The sequence below is a fragment of the Panthera onca genome, chromosome E2 (genome assembly GCF_046562875.1).
Source record: "Panthera onca isolate mPanOnc1 chromosome E2, mPanOnc1 haplotype 2, whole genome shotgun sequence".
In the NCBI taxonomy this organism is placed as follows: domain Eukaryota; kingdom Metazoa; phylum Chordata; class Mammalia; order Carnivora; family Felidae; genus Panthera; species Panthera onca.
Genome location: NC_138353.1, coordinates 15,394,591 through 15,410,544, shown reverse-complemented (window position 1 = coordinate 15,410,544; position 15,954 = coordinate 15,394,591). Strand labels below are relative to the sequence as shown.

Below are 15,954 nucleotides of genomic sequence, written 5' to 3'. Positions count from 1 at the left end.
AGTGCTGTGACTTACGACCTCCTGTACCGCCCCCAGCCTGTATCTCCTGCCTTGAAGTTCTCGAGAAGGTATTTTAAGGCAGAGTCCAAATCTGGCTGAGCCATTTGTGGGATGTGGGATTTTCAACAAAGTCTTCCAGAGTCCATTTTCCCTGCTGTAAAAATGGAATGATCACCCCTGCTTTCCAGAGTGATTTGTGCTGAACATCTGAACTTGGCACCGATCAGCTCAAATGGAGCTCATGGGGTTAAGGGTAATGCGACCGTCTCACCTCTGGGCCCATCAGTCTGGATGCTGGATCAATGGAACCTCCGTTCTGCTGTTCTGGGTCCAGTCTCCCTGTTTCCAGGATGTGCTGCTTTCATGGAGACCTCTGCCCTCCCGATCCCATCCCTTCGACCCTAAGCAAGTGACTGACAGGTAGCTAGATATCTAGATGGTTATTTTATTGTCAAGGAGGGGGAGGCAGAGGGCATTGAGCAGACTGCACTCAGTTGGAATGGGTGGCCTGCAAATCGTAGTGCTCCAGCCCGGCCACCAGGGAGCCAGCCAGCTTGATGGTGGCAACCCAAGGCGGCTCGCTCAGGTGGTTGGTGGGCGTGCTCAGCCTAGGGGGAGGGTAGAATCAGCAGGGCATTGCCATGTGGCCAGGCCCTTAACCCTTATAGGTTTCACTTTCCCCATCTGTATGAGGGGCCATGTTTGAGCATCAAAACAGTCTAGGGCAAGGCTGTATCCATTCAAATTTAAAAGGGGGGCTAAGGGTTGCTGACTCTGTGTTCTGAGCATCCCCTCAACCTGTCCTGCCTCCACTGAACCCCAAGGGATCCAGAGCAGAGGGTCTGCCAGTGATTCAGAGTCTCAGGAACCAAGGTCAGATGGACCCTGATGACCAGATCCTGAGATTCAGAGTGTGTGTGTGTGTGTGTGTGTGTGTGTGTGTGTGTGTGTGGAGGGGGGTGGAAGAGGTGTAACTGAAGGATGCTCTCTGGCTCTAAGGACTCAGGTGTAGCCTCTGCAGCACAAGGACTGGGGCATCAGTGCCCTCTGGCTGCCAAAGCCTTGCGTCAGGAGAAGAGGCTGGAGGGGTCAGGAGTGCCAGGGGCTAGGCCAGGACTTTTCTGGAGGCATGCATTCCTCCCCTCTGCCCCTCTCCCTGAAAAGCTTGGGACATGGTCCTTCTTGGTGCCCTCAGGACAGGGTCAAGGCCTTGAATAGGATCAGGCCAGCTGGCACCAGCTTCCCTCCCTGATGGCTCCAGAAGGTCACAGGGGCAAGGGTCAGCTTGGAGATCTGGATACCAAGAGGTTGGACCTAGGTGTTCCCTCTCCCTTGTCATGGGTCAGGATGGTGTCAAGTTTCTTCTAGGTCCCCAGGGGATTGGAACTCAGTTGGGTTTGAGATACAGCCAAGGGAAGGGTAATGGTTCGGCTGGAGTCAGGACACCAAAGCTGAATGGGTCTCTATCCAGGAAAAGTCGGGTTCAGGACTTTTAAGAGGTATTCCCTCCCCTCCCTACACCCCGACGACCTTCCCTCACCAGGCAGATACGTTGCGTGGTAGACGGCGATGACGCAGCTGGTGGCGGCAGTAACACTTGCAGGGACAAGAGTTAAGCACCTGGAAGGGCGGCCAGTGGCGAGTGGTGCCCGTGTTAGCCATCCCTGCTGGAGGAGCCCCGCCGCCACCACCCCCTCCACCTCCGCTGTCAGTCACGGTGGCTGCAGTACGTTCGCGAGGACCATCTCCGGGGGCGCCCGCCGCGCGGGTCGCACCCCGGGCTGCGCGGGGACCCTTGTTCCTGCGCGTGCGGGCCTTGATGGGCGCGGGCGCAGGCAGCGTTGGCTCCGCTGTGGTGGGAGCTGGAGCCGGGGATGGGGCCAGGGCCGGGGCCTGGTCGGCAGCCAAGGCGAGGGGCAGAATGGGAGCCGGGGCGGGAGCCAGGGTCGACTCCAAGTGGCCCGGGACTGGGGTGGGAGGGCGGGCCACGGGCGGCGGCGTTGGCTGGAGCACCGGCGGCTGTGGTGTGGGCGGTGGCGCGGGAGGAGGCGTGGGTGGTGGCGTGGGCGGCGGCGGTGGCAGCAACTCCTGTGGGCCTGTTGGCCCGGGGCTCGCAGGCTCGCCGTTGGTGGGCGCCGGGAAGATGAACATAGGCGGCGCCAGCAGGGCTGGTGCAGGCCTCCGGGACCCCGGACCCGGGTGCGTCTGCCCTGGTGGAGGCGGTGGGGAGCCCCAGGGCCCTGAGAGCGTGGCCGCGCGCCGTCGGGGCGCCCCGACACTGCCGCCGGTTCCGTTGAAGCGGAAGTGGCGTTCAGGGCCATCGGGAGGGCTCGCCCAGTCGAATTTGGGCTTCGAGCCTGGAAAGGTGGTGTAGGGTGGCGGCGGAAGGGCCCTGGCATGGGACACAGGCGCCGAGGGGGGTCCAGAACACCCCTCGCCGTCTCCATTACCGCCTTCTGCTTCTTGAGACTCCCGAGGGACCTCTCCCGAGGGTCGAGAGGGCCCAGGAGCCAGAGACCCCTGCTTCAGGACTTCGGCGTAAGAGATGGAACCCGAGGCAGCGGAGAAGAGTCCTCCTCCTCCGCCTCCGCCTCCGCCTCCGCCCCCGCCCCCGAGCGAGGCTTTGGCAGCTGAGGAACTCGACGCTGCCGCAGGGGCCAAAGGGGGCCCTGACTTGAAGGTGACTTTACACAGCAGGCTCAGGCCAGACTCGGAGACCGCGGGCCGGGCCATTTCGCCCTCTCCTGCTTGGGGAGGTGCCCCTCTGCGGGCTCGCCTGGCCATCTGGCCCTCGCTGCCGTGCCCCACCTGGCTTTCTGTGGGGGTTGTGGCGGGTGTGGCCAGAGCAGGAGTGATTCTGTGGCCCGGGGGCTGCCGGTCGGAAGGTGGCGGTGGCGGTGGCGGCGGCGGCGGCTTCCGCGGCGCCAAGAAGGGCGGAGTAGGGGATGGGGCCCTCGGGAGAGAGTCGGGGTCCTCTCCAGTTCGTTGCCGGGGCGGCGGCGGCAGTGGACGAAGGCTCGGAGGATCGCCCTGGCCGCGATGGCTCGCCTCCAGCAGACCGCGGATCCGGGGCACCGGCGCCGGAGTGCCCCTGGGTTTTCGCCACTTAGACGGCGCGGGCAGCAGGGTCCCCACGGGGGGCGGGGGTGGTGTGGAGACCGCGGCCGCAGCCGCCTCCTCTGAAAGGGGCGTCACTGGCGAGGGCAGTTCTAAGGTCAGGGGCAGGGGCGAGGGTGAGACCTGGGGCTCCGGGGGTACCAGGATTCCCGGGGGCGCGGAGCTGCCAGGGAACCAGACGCCTAGCCCTCGAGCCAGGCGCATGGCCGGGGAGGAGGGGGTCACCTCGGGCTCCACCGGGGACGTACGGCGGGAGTCAGAGGAGCGGTCCGAGGCCTGCTCTTTTCGGGAGCCTCCGCCCGCGGAAGGCTCCGACTGCACGTTCCCCATTTCTGACGGAGGTCGGGGACTGTGATCGGAAAAACTTCCGCCAGTCAGTCCGCCCAAACTGTGGGGACTCTACGAGGCTGACTGTATTTGGTCGTACACGTCCGCGCCAGACCCTCCCCTGTGCTCCAAGATCCGTTCAGGCACTCGTCTGTCACTAGTCTCTCGCTGCATTCCTGTTCTCTGACTCTCGAGGCTCAAGCCTTCTTCCCCATCGCCCATGCAGCTGCTGTCAGGCCTTCCCCCTCATGGCCCCATTCAGCTGCTCTTCAGACACTTAGGCTTCATCCTCTTAGTGTACTCAGATTCGGTCCCTGTTCCCCCCACCCAACCCTCACCCCGGCTTGTCCCTCAGGTCACATCCCTACACTTTGGCCATGTCCCCGGTCTCCAGGCTCTAAGACACAGGTCTTGCCCGCTTTTCTGTCAGTCTGTCAGGCCACATCAGTGATGATGATGGTGCTCAGTAGCCTACAAAGCCTGCAAGGAGTTCAAGCTTCTCTCCAGGCCTTCAAACCTGGCTCTGGAGACCCAAGCCCCGCCCATGCTCTTTGGTCCCGCCCCCGATTGTGTATCGGGCCTCATCAACCCCGCCCCGGCCTGGCCTCGCCTCCGCGGTATTCTTGTCTTACTAACCCTTCAGTCCTCACCTCTAACCCTCCGATCCCTCTCTCTGTGACGATCATTTGAGTCTCTCCCTCTTCCCAGGCAGCGGCAGATCTTCGGGTCTCACTCTTAAACTTTTACGGCTCCTGGTCTACCAGCCTCCTTCAACACTCAGGCCCCACCCCTTCCCCCAAGCTCCGCCCTGGCCCCGTCTTCGCCCAGAGGTTCCCACTCACCGACTCCTCCAGCCGACCAAAGTTCAGACCGCGGCCCCCTGGGCCCAGGGCAGGGCGGGGAACGGCCGTAGCAGAAAATAACCGAAAAGAACGGGGGTGAAGCGGGTGATGGCAAGTGGGCGAGACAGCGGGGGCGGACCCCGAGATCTAGGCCCCGCCCCCGGGCTCGAGGCCCCGCCCTCCTGTGAGCCAGCAAGGGGCCGGCCCCTGACGAACCTGGATCTCCCTTTGAAATATTCCGCTGTCTTCCTCCCCGCCCCCAGACCTTGTGGCCCTAGGCCCCACCCCTTTAGTACGTTGTCCTTAGCTCCTCCCCTTTATAAATGCTCCGCCCCCTTCGTTATTCCCTCCCTCGAAGCCCCGCCCGTTACGGACACCGCAACGTAGCTCCTCCCTTTCGGCTCTCATGTGCTCCGCCCATAAGGCAATTTACTTCTAAACTCCGCCCTTTAAGGACCCCCACTGCATCTCTTCCCAAGACCCTCTCCTCCCTCAGGCCTGCCTAGAAGGCTCAACCACCGTGGACCCGCCCCTTCCATGACGCAAGTGCTTGTCCGCGCCCTCGGCGTCCTCAACGACTCTCCTTCCCAAGGCCCTCTGGCCCCGCCCCCTTGCGAAGGCTCCCTTCTCGCCCCACCCCTTTTCGATCCCTACCAGGTAGTCAGCCCCTCCCATTTAGAACCCAAAGAGCAGACCCTCACCTTTTTAGAACCCTGAGAACAGGCCATGTCCCGGACCCTTCCCCCCATCCTCAGGGATCAATGGCGCGGATGAGTGGGAAAGTGGGGTGATCTTCTCTGGATCCCGAGAAAATGGGGGCTGGGGGGCTGTTCGCTGGAGCCAGTGGCGGGCTCTAGGACCCAGCGGGCAAGTACGCCCGCCTCGCGCTTACCCCTCCCCCAAGCCGCCCCCTCCCCCTCACCCATCTTCCAGGTTCCCCCTCCCTCCCCCGTCGCCCCGGCTCCCGGTGCCCGTCTCTAGCGCCGCCGGAGCCAGCGAGGGAGCCGGAGCGAACAGGAGGAGGAGGAGGAGGAGGCCAAGTCGCCGCCGCTCGGAGCCCGGCCGGAGCCTCCCAGGCAGGTGCCAAGGGGGGCGAGGGGGCGGGGGCTGACAGACTGCCTGTCCCGGTGAGGGGGCGGCCAGGACCGCGCTGCTCCTCCTGCCCACCGGGGCGCCCCCAGACCGAGGCTGGAAGGACAAGGGGTTGGGGGCCCCTAAACTGCGCGGCAGCCATTTGGGGTATCAGTCTCCATTTGGGGGCCTGGACTTCTCCGAAGACGCCCCATTCATAAAATTCCGAACTGGACCCCTACCATTGAGGAACTCTGGGGACCACTCCCCCAGGGAAACAGATGTGTGGGGAGCGGAGGGCATTCAGAAATCCCCGCGTCCCATCCCAGCTAGGCCCTGGGGGACCCCTGCCCTCTTTCTCTGCTTCACCTGTTGTCGGGGGAGGCGGGCGGACAAAGGAAGCAGCATCACGTGACTGCTCATTCACAAAATCCCATCCCATTGAGAAAAGGGGGCTGGGGGCGCTGCGACCGCCCCTTACCCTCCCGAAGGGCTGGGGAAAACCGGCAGCCTGCAGGTGGGGGAAGGGGCTAGAGCTCGCTGCCTGGGTCCCTAAGGTTCAGACGCCAGGGTCCCTGCGCTAGGTGGTAGTGAGGGGCTGGACGCTGATCACGATTACTGGGCGGAGGGCTACGTCCCCTGAGCTGGGGGGCGGGGTAAGATGGTTCTGAAGGATGCTGGGGCGGGGAGGGGGAGGAGGAGGGATCAATTCTCCACCTCCCCTCAGTCTCTCTCCCTTGCCTTCCATGGGCTGGGACCTGAGGGAGCAGGCTTGATTTTTGTGAATGAAATGCACTCTGGTTGTGTCTCGGTCGTCCGTTTCTGGCTTCCTCTGCCTCCATCTCCCTTTCGGCCTCTCTCTGGCCATTTCTGGTTCTCTCCCTGCTCCCTGCCCATCTCCCGTTGCTGGGTGACTCAGTGAGCTTTGCATCCGGTCTCATTCATAAATCCGGGAAGGGGTGGGGGGAAGAGAGCCTGGGTTTCTCACCCAGCCAGTGGCCTGGGCGGCCGAGTGTGGAGGCAGCGTAGGGGGATCTGGAGCTGAGTTGATGGGCTCTAAGAAAATACATATGCGCAGGCACCCAGCTGTGAGGGGGAATGATGGGTGGGGCTGTGGGAATGTGCTGAGGGATGAGAAGGAGACTGGGTTGATAGGGGAAGAGCAGGGAGGGGGAAGGGAAGTGGAAAACTGGGGCTGTGGGGGTCAGGATGGGAACGATGGGGAAAGGGACGAAGGTGGGTGCGGAGAGAAAAGGTGGATACGGAGAAGGTAAGCATGGGAGAAAAGAGGTGGCATGAGGAAGAAAGAAGCCATGCTGGAAGAAGGTGGGCATTGGGGGTGGGGGGAGAGGCAGGTATGTAAGGGAAGGTGAGAATCGGGGCCTGACGGTGCAGTGGATCCAGATGTGAGGGATGAAGAGGGAGATGAGGCTTGGGGCGAACGCTGAATGGCAGAGCGGGATCGGAGCTCACTGACTTTGTCCCTGTCTCCCCACCTCCTGCAGGTACATGGTTCAGGTCCGAGCCGTGGTGATGGCCCGAGATGACTCCAGTGGGGGCTGGCTGCCTGTGGGGGGCGGGGGCCTCAGCCAGGTGAGCGTTTGTCGGGTCCGAGGGGCCAGGCCCGAGGGGGGGGCCCGCCAGGGGCACTACGTCATCCACGGGGAGCGCCTTCGGGACCAGAAAGTGAGCCACCCCGGGGCGTGGGGGTAGGGTGGGGGCATGGGGAAGTAAGGGGATGGGGCTGGGAGTGCAGAGGTGAGGTCAGGTCGTCTCCCAGCCCAGAATCAACCTGGGGTGTGGGATGTGGTTTGGAAGTGAATACCTGTCTTTGGATAAGAACTGGGAGTTTGGGGAATATCTGGGGTATTCGGCAGGTCCTGTCCACTGCCGTTGCCTGGAGGGCTATCACAGCAGCCTCCTCGCTGGCCTTGCCCTGCTCCTGCTCTCTCCCTCAACCGCAGTCTGTTCCACAGGGGCCCTGCTGACCCCTGACTCAGAACCCTCCTGTGGCTCCATCTTGCTCAGAGATCCTTGCCAGGAGGCCCTACACCACTGGCCCCTGTCTGCTCTAAGTATATGGAGGCATTTGGTGGGGAACCATCTGGAAGCGTCAAATAGGGTTTCCAGTCCTATATGTGGGTTCAGCAGGAGTATCCTGGGCTGTCTGGCATGAGCTGGAAGGACACTGTCAAAGTTTCAGCAGGGGATGTGGTAGAAAGACGTGGATTGTTTGAAAAGGCTTGGGGGATGGGTTGCATCTCAGAGCCGAGGTCAGAAGGAACAACCAGGGGGATTTGAAATGGTGTGAAGGAATACAGTGACGTTGGGCCAGGATATGAGGAAACATCTAGGGCGTTGACCAGCATCTGAGGGGGAAATCTATGGGAGTTTGATAAGAATTTGGGGGTAGTGTTTTGAGAGATTATTGGGGCATCAGAAGGAGATTAATAGTAATACCTTGAGATGTTCAGCAATGTTTGGGGGGGTATTATTGAGTCAGAAGGAGGCATGTTGGGTTATCAGAAGGGGCTACTAGGAAAAGGAAAATGTGGAGACCAAGGGCTTGGGGGAAATATTGGAGCATCAGAGGTGTGCTCAATAAAATTGGGGAGTGGTGTTGGGGTGTCGATCAGGGTTCAAGGGTACACCTAGGGTTAAGAAATGAAATTTGTGGGATGCTTAGGTATGCAGATAGACTGAGGGTTAAGAGGAAGCACAGGCATGTCTGGAAGGAGGTGTCTGACCTGCCCCCTCCCTGCCCCCTCAGACCACCTTGGAGTGTACCCTGAGGCCAGGCTTGGTTTACAACAAGGTGAACCCCATCTTCCATCACTGGAGCCTGGGCGACTGCAAGTTTGGGCTGACGTTTCAGAGTCCCGCAGAAGCTGACGAGTTCCAGAAGAGCCTGCTGGCTGCACTGGCTGCACTGGGGCGAGGTGAGCGGTGCAGGCCGTGGTACTGGGGGATGGGGTGGAGGGGTGGGAGAATCTGGAGCCTGGCCTGGGGAGCTCACTGTCTGCCTCTCTCCTTGCCCCAGGCTCGCTCACCCCCTCTTCCTCCTCCTCTTCCTCCTCCCCTTCCCAGGACACCGCAGAGACTCCCTGCCCTCTGACGGTGAGTCTCCTCCAGGACACGGCTCTGCTGGGGGTGCCCGGGGGGGCTGTCTCTATCAAACATTCTTGAGCATCTCTGTATATCAGGCACCATGCCACATGCGGGGGACACAAATCTGGGCCCAGACTGTTAGTGTCAACTTAATGCCAGCTATCCTTGTTTTCCCATTCTGTCGTGGGTCACACATTCATTCAAGGGTATTTATTGAGCACCTTCAGTAAGTAGTGTTTTAGGCACTGGGGATACATCAGTGAACAAAACAAAGTCCCTTTCCTCATGGAGCTTCTATTCTAGTGTGGAAAGGCAGAAATTTTTTTAAAAATTTACTTTAGAGCGAGAGAGAGAGAGAGAGAGAGAGAGAGAGAGTACACGCATGAGCAGGGGAGAGGGGCAGAGGGAGAAAGAGAGAGAATCTTAAGCAGGCCCCACACTCAGTACGGAGCCCCACACGGGACTCAATCTCATGACCCTGGGATCATGACCCGAACCAAAATAAAAAGTCAAATGCTCCACCGACTGAGACACCCAGGCGCCCCAAGGCAGAAACTTTTTTTTTTTTTAAGATAAACTATCTTTTACAGTAAACAAATTAATGACAAGTCCAGCCTTCTAGTTATTCAGGGTATAATCCTTGAACTCATCCCTGACTTTTCTCCTTTTTTATGCCCCTCATCCAATCTGTCATCAAATATTGGCCTCCCTTTCAAAATGATTAGAATTTGAATGTCCAGCCTCACCCTCCAGCTGCAGCATTCCCACCAGCTTCCTATTGCCAACTGCCCCCCTCCTCTTCCCTACTGCCTGGAAGTTCCCCCCACACGGCCAGAGAGACGCTATTGATATCTGAGTCAGATCATGGCCATTCCTCTACTCAGACCCCTTCCAGAGCTCCATCTCACTCAGGGTAAAGGACAAAGCATATAAGATCCCATAGCATCCGGCCTCCTATCCTCCGTTTTGCTCACTCTGTTCCAGCCACACTAGCCTCCTCACTGTTACTCCTACACAGCAGACACGTTCCTGTCTCGGGGTCTTTGCACCGCTGTTCCTTCTGTCTTGGAATACTCTTCCCCAAATTTCCACACGGCTCGTCCCCTTATTTCCTTCAGGGTTTTTATACACATATCGCCTTTCCTGAGTAAGCTGTTTAAAAATCGTGTCTTCCAATGCTCCTTATCCCGTTCTAATTTTTTCCCCATCTTCTAGATATTTCCCTTATTTCCTCTCTAAATAGACAATTTTCTTACCTGTTAGCATATTGCCTGTCTCCTGTGCTAGAATGCCAGCTCCAGGAGGCAAAGATCTTTTGTTGCTTTCTTGCTGCATCTCCAATGCCTAAAACAGTGCCTGGTATACAGTAAGTGTTCAGTAAATATGTGTCGAATAAATTTATTGAATGAATAAATGCACATAATGTCAGACGCGATTTGGCATTTGCTGGGAACAGTGGGAGTTGCTGAGACTTAGGAGAACAAAACTGGTTCCCGGGGCAGAAAAGCCTGAGTCCCAGGGTCAGGGGAAGATGTGGGTGGGGCTACCCAAATCACGCAGACAGTTCCCACGTACTGAGTGCTCACTGTACTTTCCGCTCTCTGAGAGTTACGCTGTACTTTCCACGCTCCGTCTTACGTCCTCACAGTGGCCTTTGTGAGCCTGGCATGTCATGGGTGCTCAATGAATGTTTACTGAAGCTAGTAATGGATGAAGTCAGAATGATCCCCAAGCTACAGAAAAGAGTCCGAGGTCTGAGAAGTGACGTTTCCGTTTGTAAGGGACGGTTGGTTTGGGTGAGGAAGGAGAACACTCCTGGTGGGTGAAGCTGCCCCCGTAAAGGTGTGGTGGTGGGAATGAGGCAGGAAGGTGGCTGGCCGGCCAAGGGAGAGGGGTTCTGGGAAGGGAGGATATTTTGATGTTCTATAGGTTGGTGAGCTGAGCAGATAAGAAGAGGGGGTCAAATAACAATAACCATTTCCAGTCTCCCCATACTTCAGGCATCCTCATGCCCTTTACAGTGGGCCCTAACCACATCCTTATGAATAGACACTATTATGATCCCCATTTTGCAGAGAAGGAAACTGAGGCTCAAAGAGATGAGCTCACTTGCCGGAGGTCACACAACCAGTCAGTGGCAGAGCCGGGGCTTGAACCGAGGCCTGTCTGGCCGCAGAGCCCTCGCTCGCCACGGGAGGGGGTCTATGTGAGGGCATCGGCTGTGCCGGGGGTTCGGCTCTGAGGCCGCCAATCTCCTCCAGTCCCATGTGGACAGCGAGTCCTCCTCCAGTCACAGCCACCAGGAGACGCCTCCCACCGCGGCGGCGGCGGCCACTATCATCACCGTGGAGTCAGCTTCTGGCTTCGGGCCGGCCACGTCCCCCCAGCGCCGGCGCTCCTCCGCTCAGGTGCGACCTCTGACCTCCAGCAGAAGTCTGGGGCTCCGGGTGAAGTGGGGCAGGGTGCTGGGCCCCGAGGTAGGCGGGAGCTGAGACCCCCAGAAGGGCAAGAAAACCACAAACAGATCCTGGGGGCCGGCTGACTTGAATTGATGGCAGTCGTGGTGGGAGGGTGCTTGGAGACTTCGGTCCTTCCGAGGGTTGGGTGAGGGCTTCCCGTGTCTCCTGCGCTCTTGAAGATTTTGGAAAGTTCTGAGTTCTGAACTCAAGGGTTTGGGGGACGGCTGGGACAATCTTCGAGTATATGAGGGAGTTTTTTGTACTCATGGAAGGAGTTCTTTAGACTGCTTAATTTGTTAGGAGGGCCATGGTATCCAAGGAGGTTAAAGCTCCCTGGGGACCAGATTCCTGCGTCCTGAAGGAGGAGATGGCTGGGGTCCAGAGCTCCCAGATCTGGGAGCTGGGACTTCCTGAGTCTTGAGAAAGGACAGGCCTGGGAGCCTGGACCACTGGGTCCTTAAGGTGCGGGCTTGGTGCCTTTGGTCTGTTCTTTGATGTCCTCTGTCCCCTGTGAGAGGAGTGGGCTGAGGGCTTGGAAGTCAGTGCCGGACCCACACACTCAGGATCCCAGGACAGCCTCCTAGGATGAATGAGGCCTGAGGCGGGGTCTTTGGATTCTCGTCTTCTGCGACTGGGATGGATTGTGGTGGAGTGTGGGGGTCACGGGCCCTGCTAACCTGTTCTCCTGTCCCTTCGTCCCGCAGAGCTACCCTCCGCTCCTACCGTTCACGGGGATTCCGGAGCCCTCAGAGCCCCTGGCCGGGGTAGGGGGCCCGGGCTGGGGCGGCCGTGGCTATGAGGATTATCGGCGCGCTGGGCCGCCCGCACCCCTCGCCCTGTCCACCTGCGTCGTGCGCTTCGCCAAGACCGGCGCGTTGAGGGGTGCAGCCCTGGGGCCTCCCACCGCGCTACCCGCCCCTCTCGCCGAGGCTGCGCCCCCAGCGCCCCCGGCTCGCCCACCACCCGGCCCCGGCCCTGCCCCTGCGCCGGCCAAGGCCTCCCCGGAGGCAGAGGAGGCGGCGCGCTGCGTGCACTGCCGTGCCCTCTTCCGCCGCAGAGCTGACGGGCGTGGTGGCCGCTGCGCGGAGGCCCCGGACCCGGGTCGCCTGCTGGTGCGCCGGCTCAGTTGCCTGTGGTGCGCCGAGAGCTTGCTCTACCACTGCCTGTCAGACGCCGAGGGCGACTTCTCGGACCCGTGCGCCTGCGAGCCGGGCCACCCGCGTCCCGCCGCGCGCTGGGCCGCGCTGGCCGCCCTCTCCCTGGCGGTGCCCTGCCTCTGCTGCTATGCGCCCCTGCGCGCATGCCACTGGGTCGCGGCACGATGTGGCTGCGCTGGCTGCGGGGGTCGCCACGAGGAGGCGGCGCGGTGAGGACGGCCTGGTGGGTCCAGTAGCTGCACCGAGGACCCAAAATTGAGGGTCCAGGACCCTGGACTCTGTTCGGACCCCAAACCCAAACCTAGGCACACCCGGAACTTGGAGCTTGAGTTTGGATTGAGAGACCCCAGACCTGGAACCTGGACCCCAAATCTAGGACTGAGAGACCCCAGACCCAGCTTCATTGGGATGTCTGTCCAAGAGGTCCCAGGCATCCTGAGTTCTGGTGTCCCCATCCTGCCGCCATCCCCTCCCTGACCTAGACTGAGGAGACTCCAGGCATCCCCCACACTCTACACCTCGGGCAGGCTGGGGAGCATCTGTATCCCTGAGAGACGCAGGGCCCTGAACCCCAACTCCCTGTTCAAATAACCAACCCAGACCCTATCATGCCTGACGCCATGAACCCTCAGATTACAGCCCTGGAGTTAGTCAGGAGTTACCAGTACCCGACCCTGCCTGTATACAATTCCTCCCAGATCATGAGACCATAGAACCCAGATTCACCCCAGAGGGTCACCGAATGCTCACCTAAAACTTGGGGCACCCATATCTGAGATGTTCTTGTAGCCTCCAGGACCCCTGAGACACCAAACTCTCTTACAATGCCCTGAGTCGTTCAATATGCCCAGATGTTCTCTGACCAAGATGACTTGGGAGACCCATCTCAGAGTCTCTCCTATTCCCCCCAACCAAGATCCAGATGTCAGACTCCAAGATGCTCTGGGAGCCAAGGACCAAAGACCTCTGTAGACCCACCCACCCCAAGGCAGTGTTCCCAGGAGCTTTGGATCTCCTATATGGGACTCTGATGTGCCTCGTACTCCCCTATGTAGTACTGAAGGCCACCAACACCTTGAGGCCCAAGACACTGGTCCCAAGTCCTTTTTCAAAACCCATTAGACTTGGATTTCAAGCCCCATAATAGTCTGGAATCTTTGGCTGCTTTGTATCCACAGATCCTCAATTCCCTAAAAGCTGGAAGCCCAGCTCCCAGAAGATGGGATGTTCATGGCAACCCAGACCTCTGACCCCTTGGCCCCCAGCCCCTGAGCGACCCCAAGGTGCTTTGGGAGCACTGGTCCCAAGACCCCAAGGTGCCATTGATACCCCAAATTCAGGGCTCAAGCCTACACAACATTGGGATGGTCCCTGCTCAAGACCTTGGTCCCTCCATACCAGAGACAAAACTGAAGTGCCCCAGGGCCATAGCACCTTCAGATCCCAGATTTCTTTGGACTCAAGCCTCTTAAGCCTGATATTCCCCAAGACCTGGTGCCCTTGAATCCTGATGTCTATAAGCCCCTGAAACCCCAAGGTCCCAGACCTCTGAATTCAAGTCCTAAGGATCCCAGCCCAAGCCCCCAGCATCTCACAGAACTACCCTTTTACTAGGGTAAAAAAACAAACATTTTGAGCTCATGTTTCTGAATTCCAGAACTACCCCAGAGCTCCCCCACTCCCATCTTTAGGACCTAGCATTGCCATAGATGATTGCGCAAGCTGTTCAGTAATCAAAGCCACACAGTCAAGGTGGGGGTGTGGCTGGAATTCACACTGCACTCTGCTGGCTACACTGTGCACGAAGTCACTTTTTAGGCTAGCTATGGATCTACACACACACACACACACACACACACACACACACATGCACACCCCTTGCACTCAGCCCCAAGCCTGACCTTGAACCCAAGTCCTAGTCCAAACTTCTTCTGTTCTGCCCTGTTAACCCCTTCCCTTCCATCTCAGAGTTGGGGATTGCTTTGCGAAGTTTGAAAGCCTATTTCATGGCCCTCTGTGATCCCTCTTCTGGGCAAGGGGGTTGCCACAGTCTCTTTCCAGAGTGGGATGGGACTTCCAGGGTACCTCAGATCTGATGGCCTGAATGGGAGGATCAAGGTCTTGGAGCAAGACAATCTCAATGCTCTGTGGGCTTGGGACCTGCATCTGGTCCCAAGCATCTGGAAATGTGCACTTACCTTTCTTCATTACCCAGACTTGGATGACCTTGTAGGAGTTCAAGGGATAGGTCAAGGGGGTCAGAGGGCTAGATCCTTCTGTCACTTCCTTTAAATTATTAACTATTTATTACATCCGGAACCTGTGAGATTCAGCTCTCCCAACCAGACCCTGGGATGGGTGAGAGAACAGGGGGATGTCCCTCCCATCCCCACTCTGCCCAGCTCTCATCACTGTCAGACCCACCAGAGCTGAGGGCGGAGGGACCGGGGGCTGGGGCAGCCTGGGTCCCCATCCCCCTCTCTGTGCCTCGGTCTCCTCCCTTCCGTGGTGGGCGGGGGGAAGCTCCATTCTTAACCTACCTCGTTTTGGGGAGGGGTGGGACGGGGACCAGAGTGCTGTAAGGTGCTGTGGGATCTGCGGATGAAGCGGTGGGAGCCGGGGAAGGTTCCCCCGGCCCCCACCTCCCAGCACCGCCTCTCCCAGGTCTCCCGGTCCTGCTCCCTGCTGATACCCACCTCTGATCCATGATTCCTCTTCATCACCCCCAAATCAGGGGTGCGTGGAGGGCTGACCCTGGGAGCCAGGAAGACCTCAGACCCTGGAGCCCCCAGGCCCAATTTCCCAGCTGCCTGCCCCTCAGATTGGATGCTTGGCCCCCAGATTTGGGGGAGGCACCCCGACATTTATCTTCCTGATCTCGATTCCAAGCCAGTCTGTGACCTCAATATTGTTATCAGTGCAGGCTGCAGTGGTGGGGGAGGATGGGGGCCAAAGACCCAGCCTTGTCATTGGGGAGGGGGCATGAAATATTCGCTCCAAGAAACGTCTGTGACAAAGTCTCAGCCTGTGTCCTTTATTTGCATTGATACACCCCATCCATCACCTTCCTGAACACCAAGCCAGTCTCCTACCCAATTCATCCTTTCTCCACTTCCTTTAGTCCCAGGCAGGCCCTCCAGCTGAGTTGCACACATTCAGTCACTCAGGTACATTTACTGTACACCCATTATATGCCAGGCCCTGTCCTAGGCACTGAGGATGAAGCAGTGAACAGAACAGACAAAACCCCTTTCCCACGAGAAACTTCTGAACTTTATCGTGGAGGAGACAGTAAATGACATGTTCGAAATGATGTGTACTATAGAGAAGAATAAAGTGGGGAGGGGGGTACAGTCATCTTTAGCCAGGGTGGTCAGGGATGCCTCACTGAGGAGCTGACATCTGGACAAAGCCTTGAAGGTGAGGGAGTCCTGCGGACGTCTGCAGGGACATTCTAGGTAAAGGAGAACTGTTCCCTGCAAAGCCCTGGGGGAGGAGCATGTCCGGTAAGTCCGAGGGACATCGGGGAGTGAGTTTCTGGGGGGGAGGAAGCAAGGAGGAAGGTACTTCAGGGATGAGGGCAGACCTGTGCGGGTCCTTGCAAGCCATCGCATGGACTTTGGTGTTCACCCTGAGTGTGATGGAGATACAGGAAGGCTCCAAGCATGGGAGGGATGTGACCTGACTCAGGTGTTTACACGTTCCCCCTGGCCGCCTGCGGGGAAGACACTGGGAGTGGGTGGGAGGGAGATGGAGAGGCGGCTGCTGTGATGGCCCAGGGGGAGACTGGCACCAAGATCTGCGTGAGAACAGTGGAGGCAGGGAGAAGTGGGCAAGATAACGGATCTATTTTGAAGACAGAATCCACCAACT

General features: G+C 58.8%; 2 protein-coding genes across 6 annotated transcripts; one reads left to right on the top strand and one right to left on the bottom strand.

Annotated features, from left to right (window-relative positions):
- Positions 1-425: 425 nt before the first annotated feature.
- GGN (gametogenetin) lies at positions 426-4,393 on the bottom strand. Of its 2 annotated transcripts, none has more exons than XM_060651004.3 (3): positions 4,287-4,393; positions 1,541-3,466; positions 426-608 (listed from the first exon to the last, which is right to left on the bottom strand). In XM_060651004.3, the coding sequence occupies exons 2-3, from the start codon at positions 3,445-3,447 to the stop codon at positions 491-493; spliced, it is 2,025 nt and encodes a 674-aa protein (XP_060506987.3). In that variant the 5' UTR covers positions 3,448-3,466; positions 4,287-4,393; the 3' UTR covers positions 426-490. The 2 variants fall into 2 exon arrangements, with proteins under 2 accessions (XP_060506987.3, XP_060506988.3); XM_060651005.3 differs by lacking the exon at positions 4,287-4,393 and adding an exon at positions 4,095-4,221.
- Positions 4,394-4,534: 141 nt separating this feature from the next.
- Positions 4,535-15,417, top strand: SPRED3 (sprouty related EVH1 domain containing 3). 4 transcript variants are annotated; one of them, XM_060651009.3, is made up of 6 exons: positions 4,535-5,362; positions 6,863-6,950; positions 8,128-8,296; positions 8,398-8,474; positions 10,727-10,873; positions 11,629-15,417. In XM_060651009.3, exons 2-6 carry the CDS (start codon positions 6,867-6,869, stop codon positions 12,292-12,294), a joined length of 1,143 nt encoding a protein of 380 aa, XP_060506992.1. In that variant the 5' UTR covers positions 4,535-5,362; positions 6,863-6,866; the 3' UTR covers positions 12,295-15,417. The 4 variants fall into 4 exon arrangements, with proteins under 4 accessions (XP_060506992.1, XP_060506989.1, XP_060506990.1 ...); XM_060651006.3 differs by having other exon boundaries at positions 6,863-7,043; XM_060651007.3 differs by having other exon boundaries at positions 4,535-5,366; positions 6,863-7,043.
- The last annotated feature ends 537 nt before the right edge of the window (positions 15,418-15,954 follow it).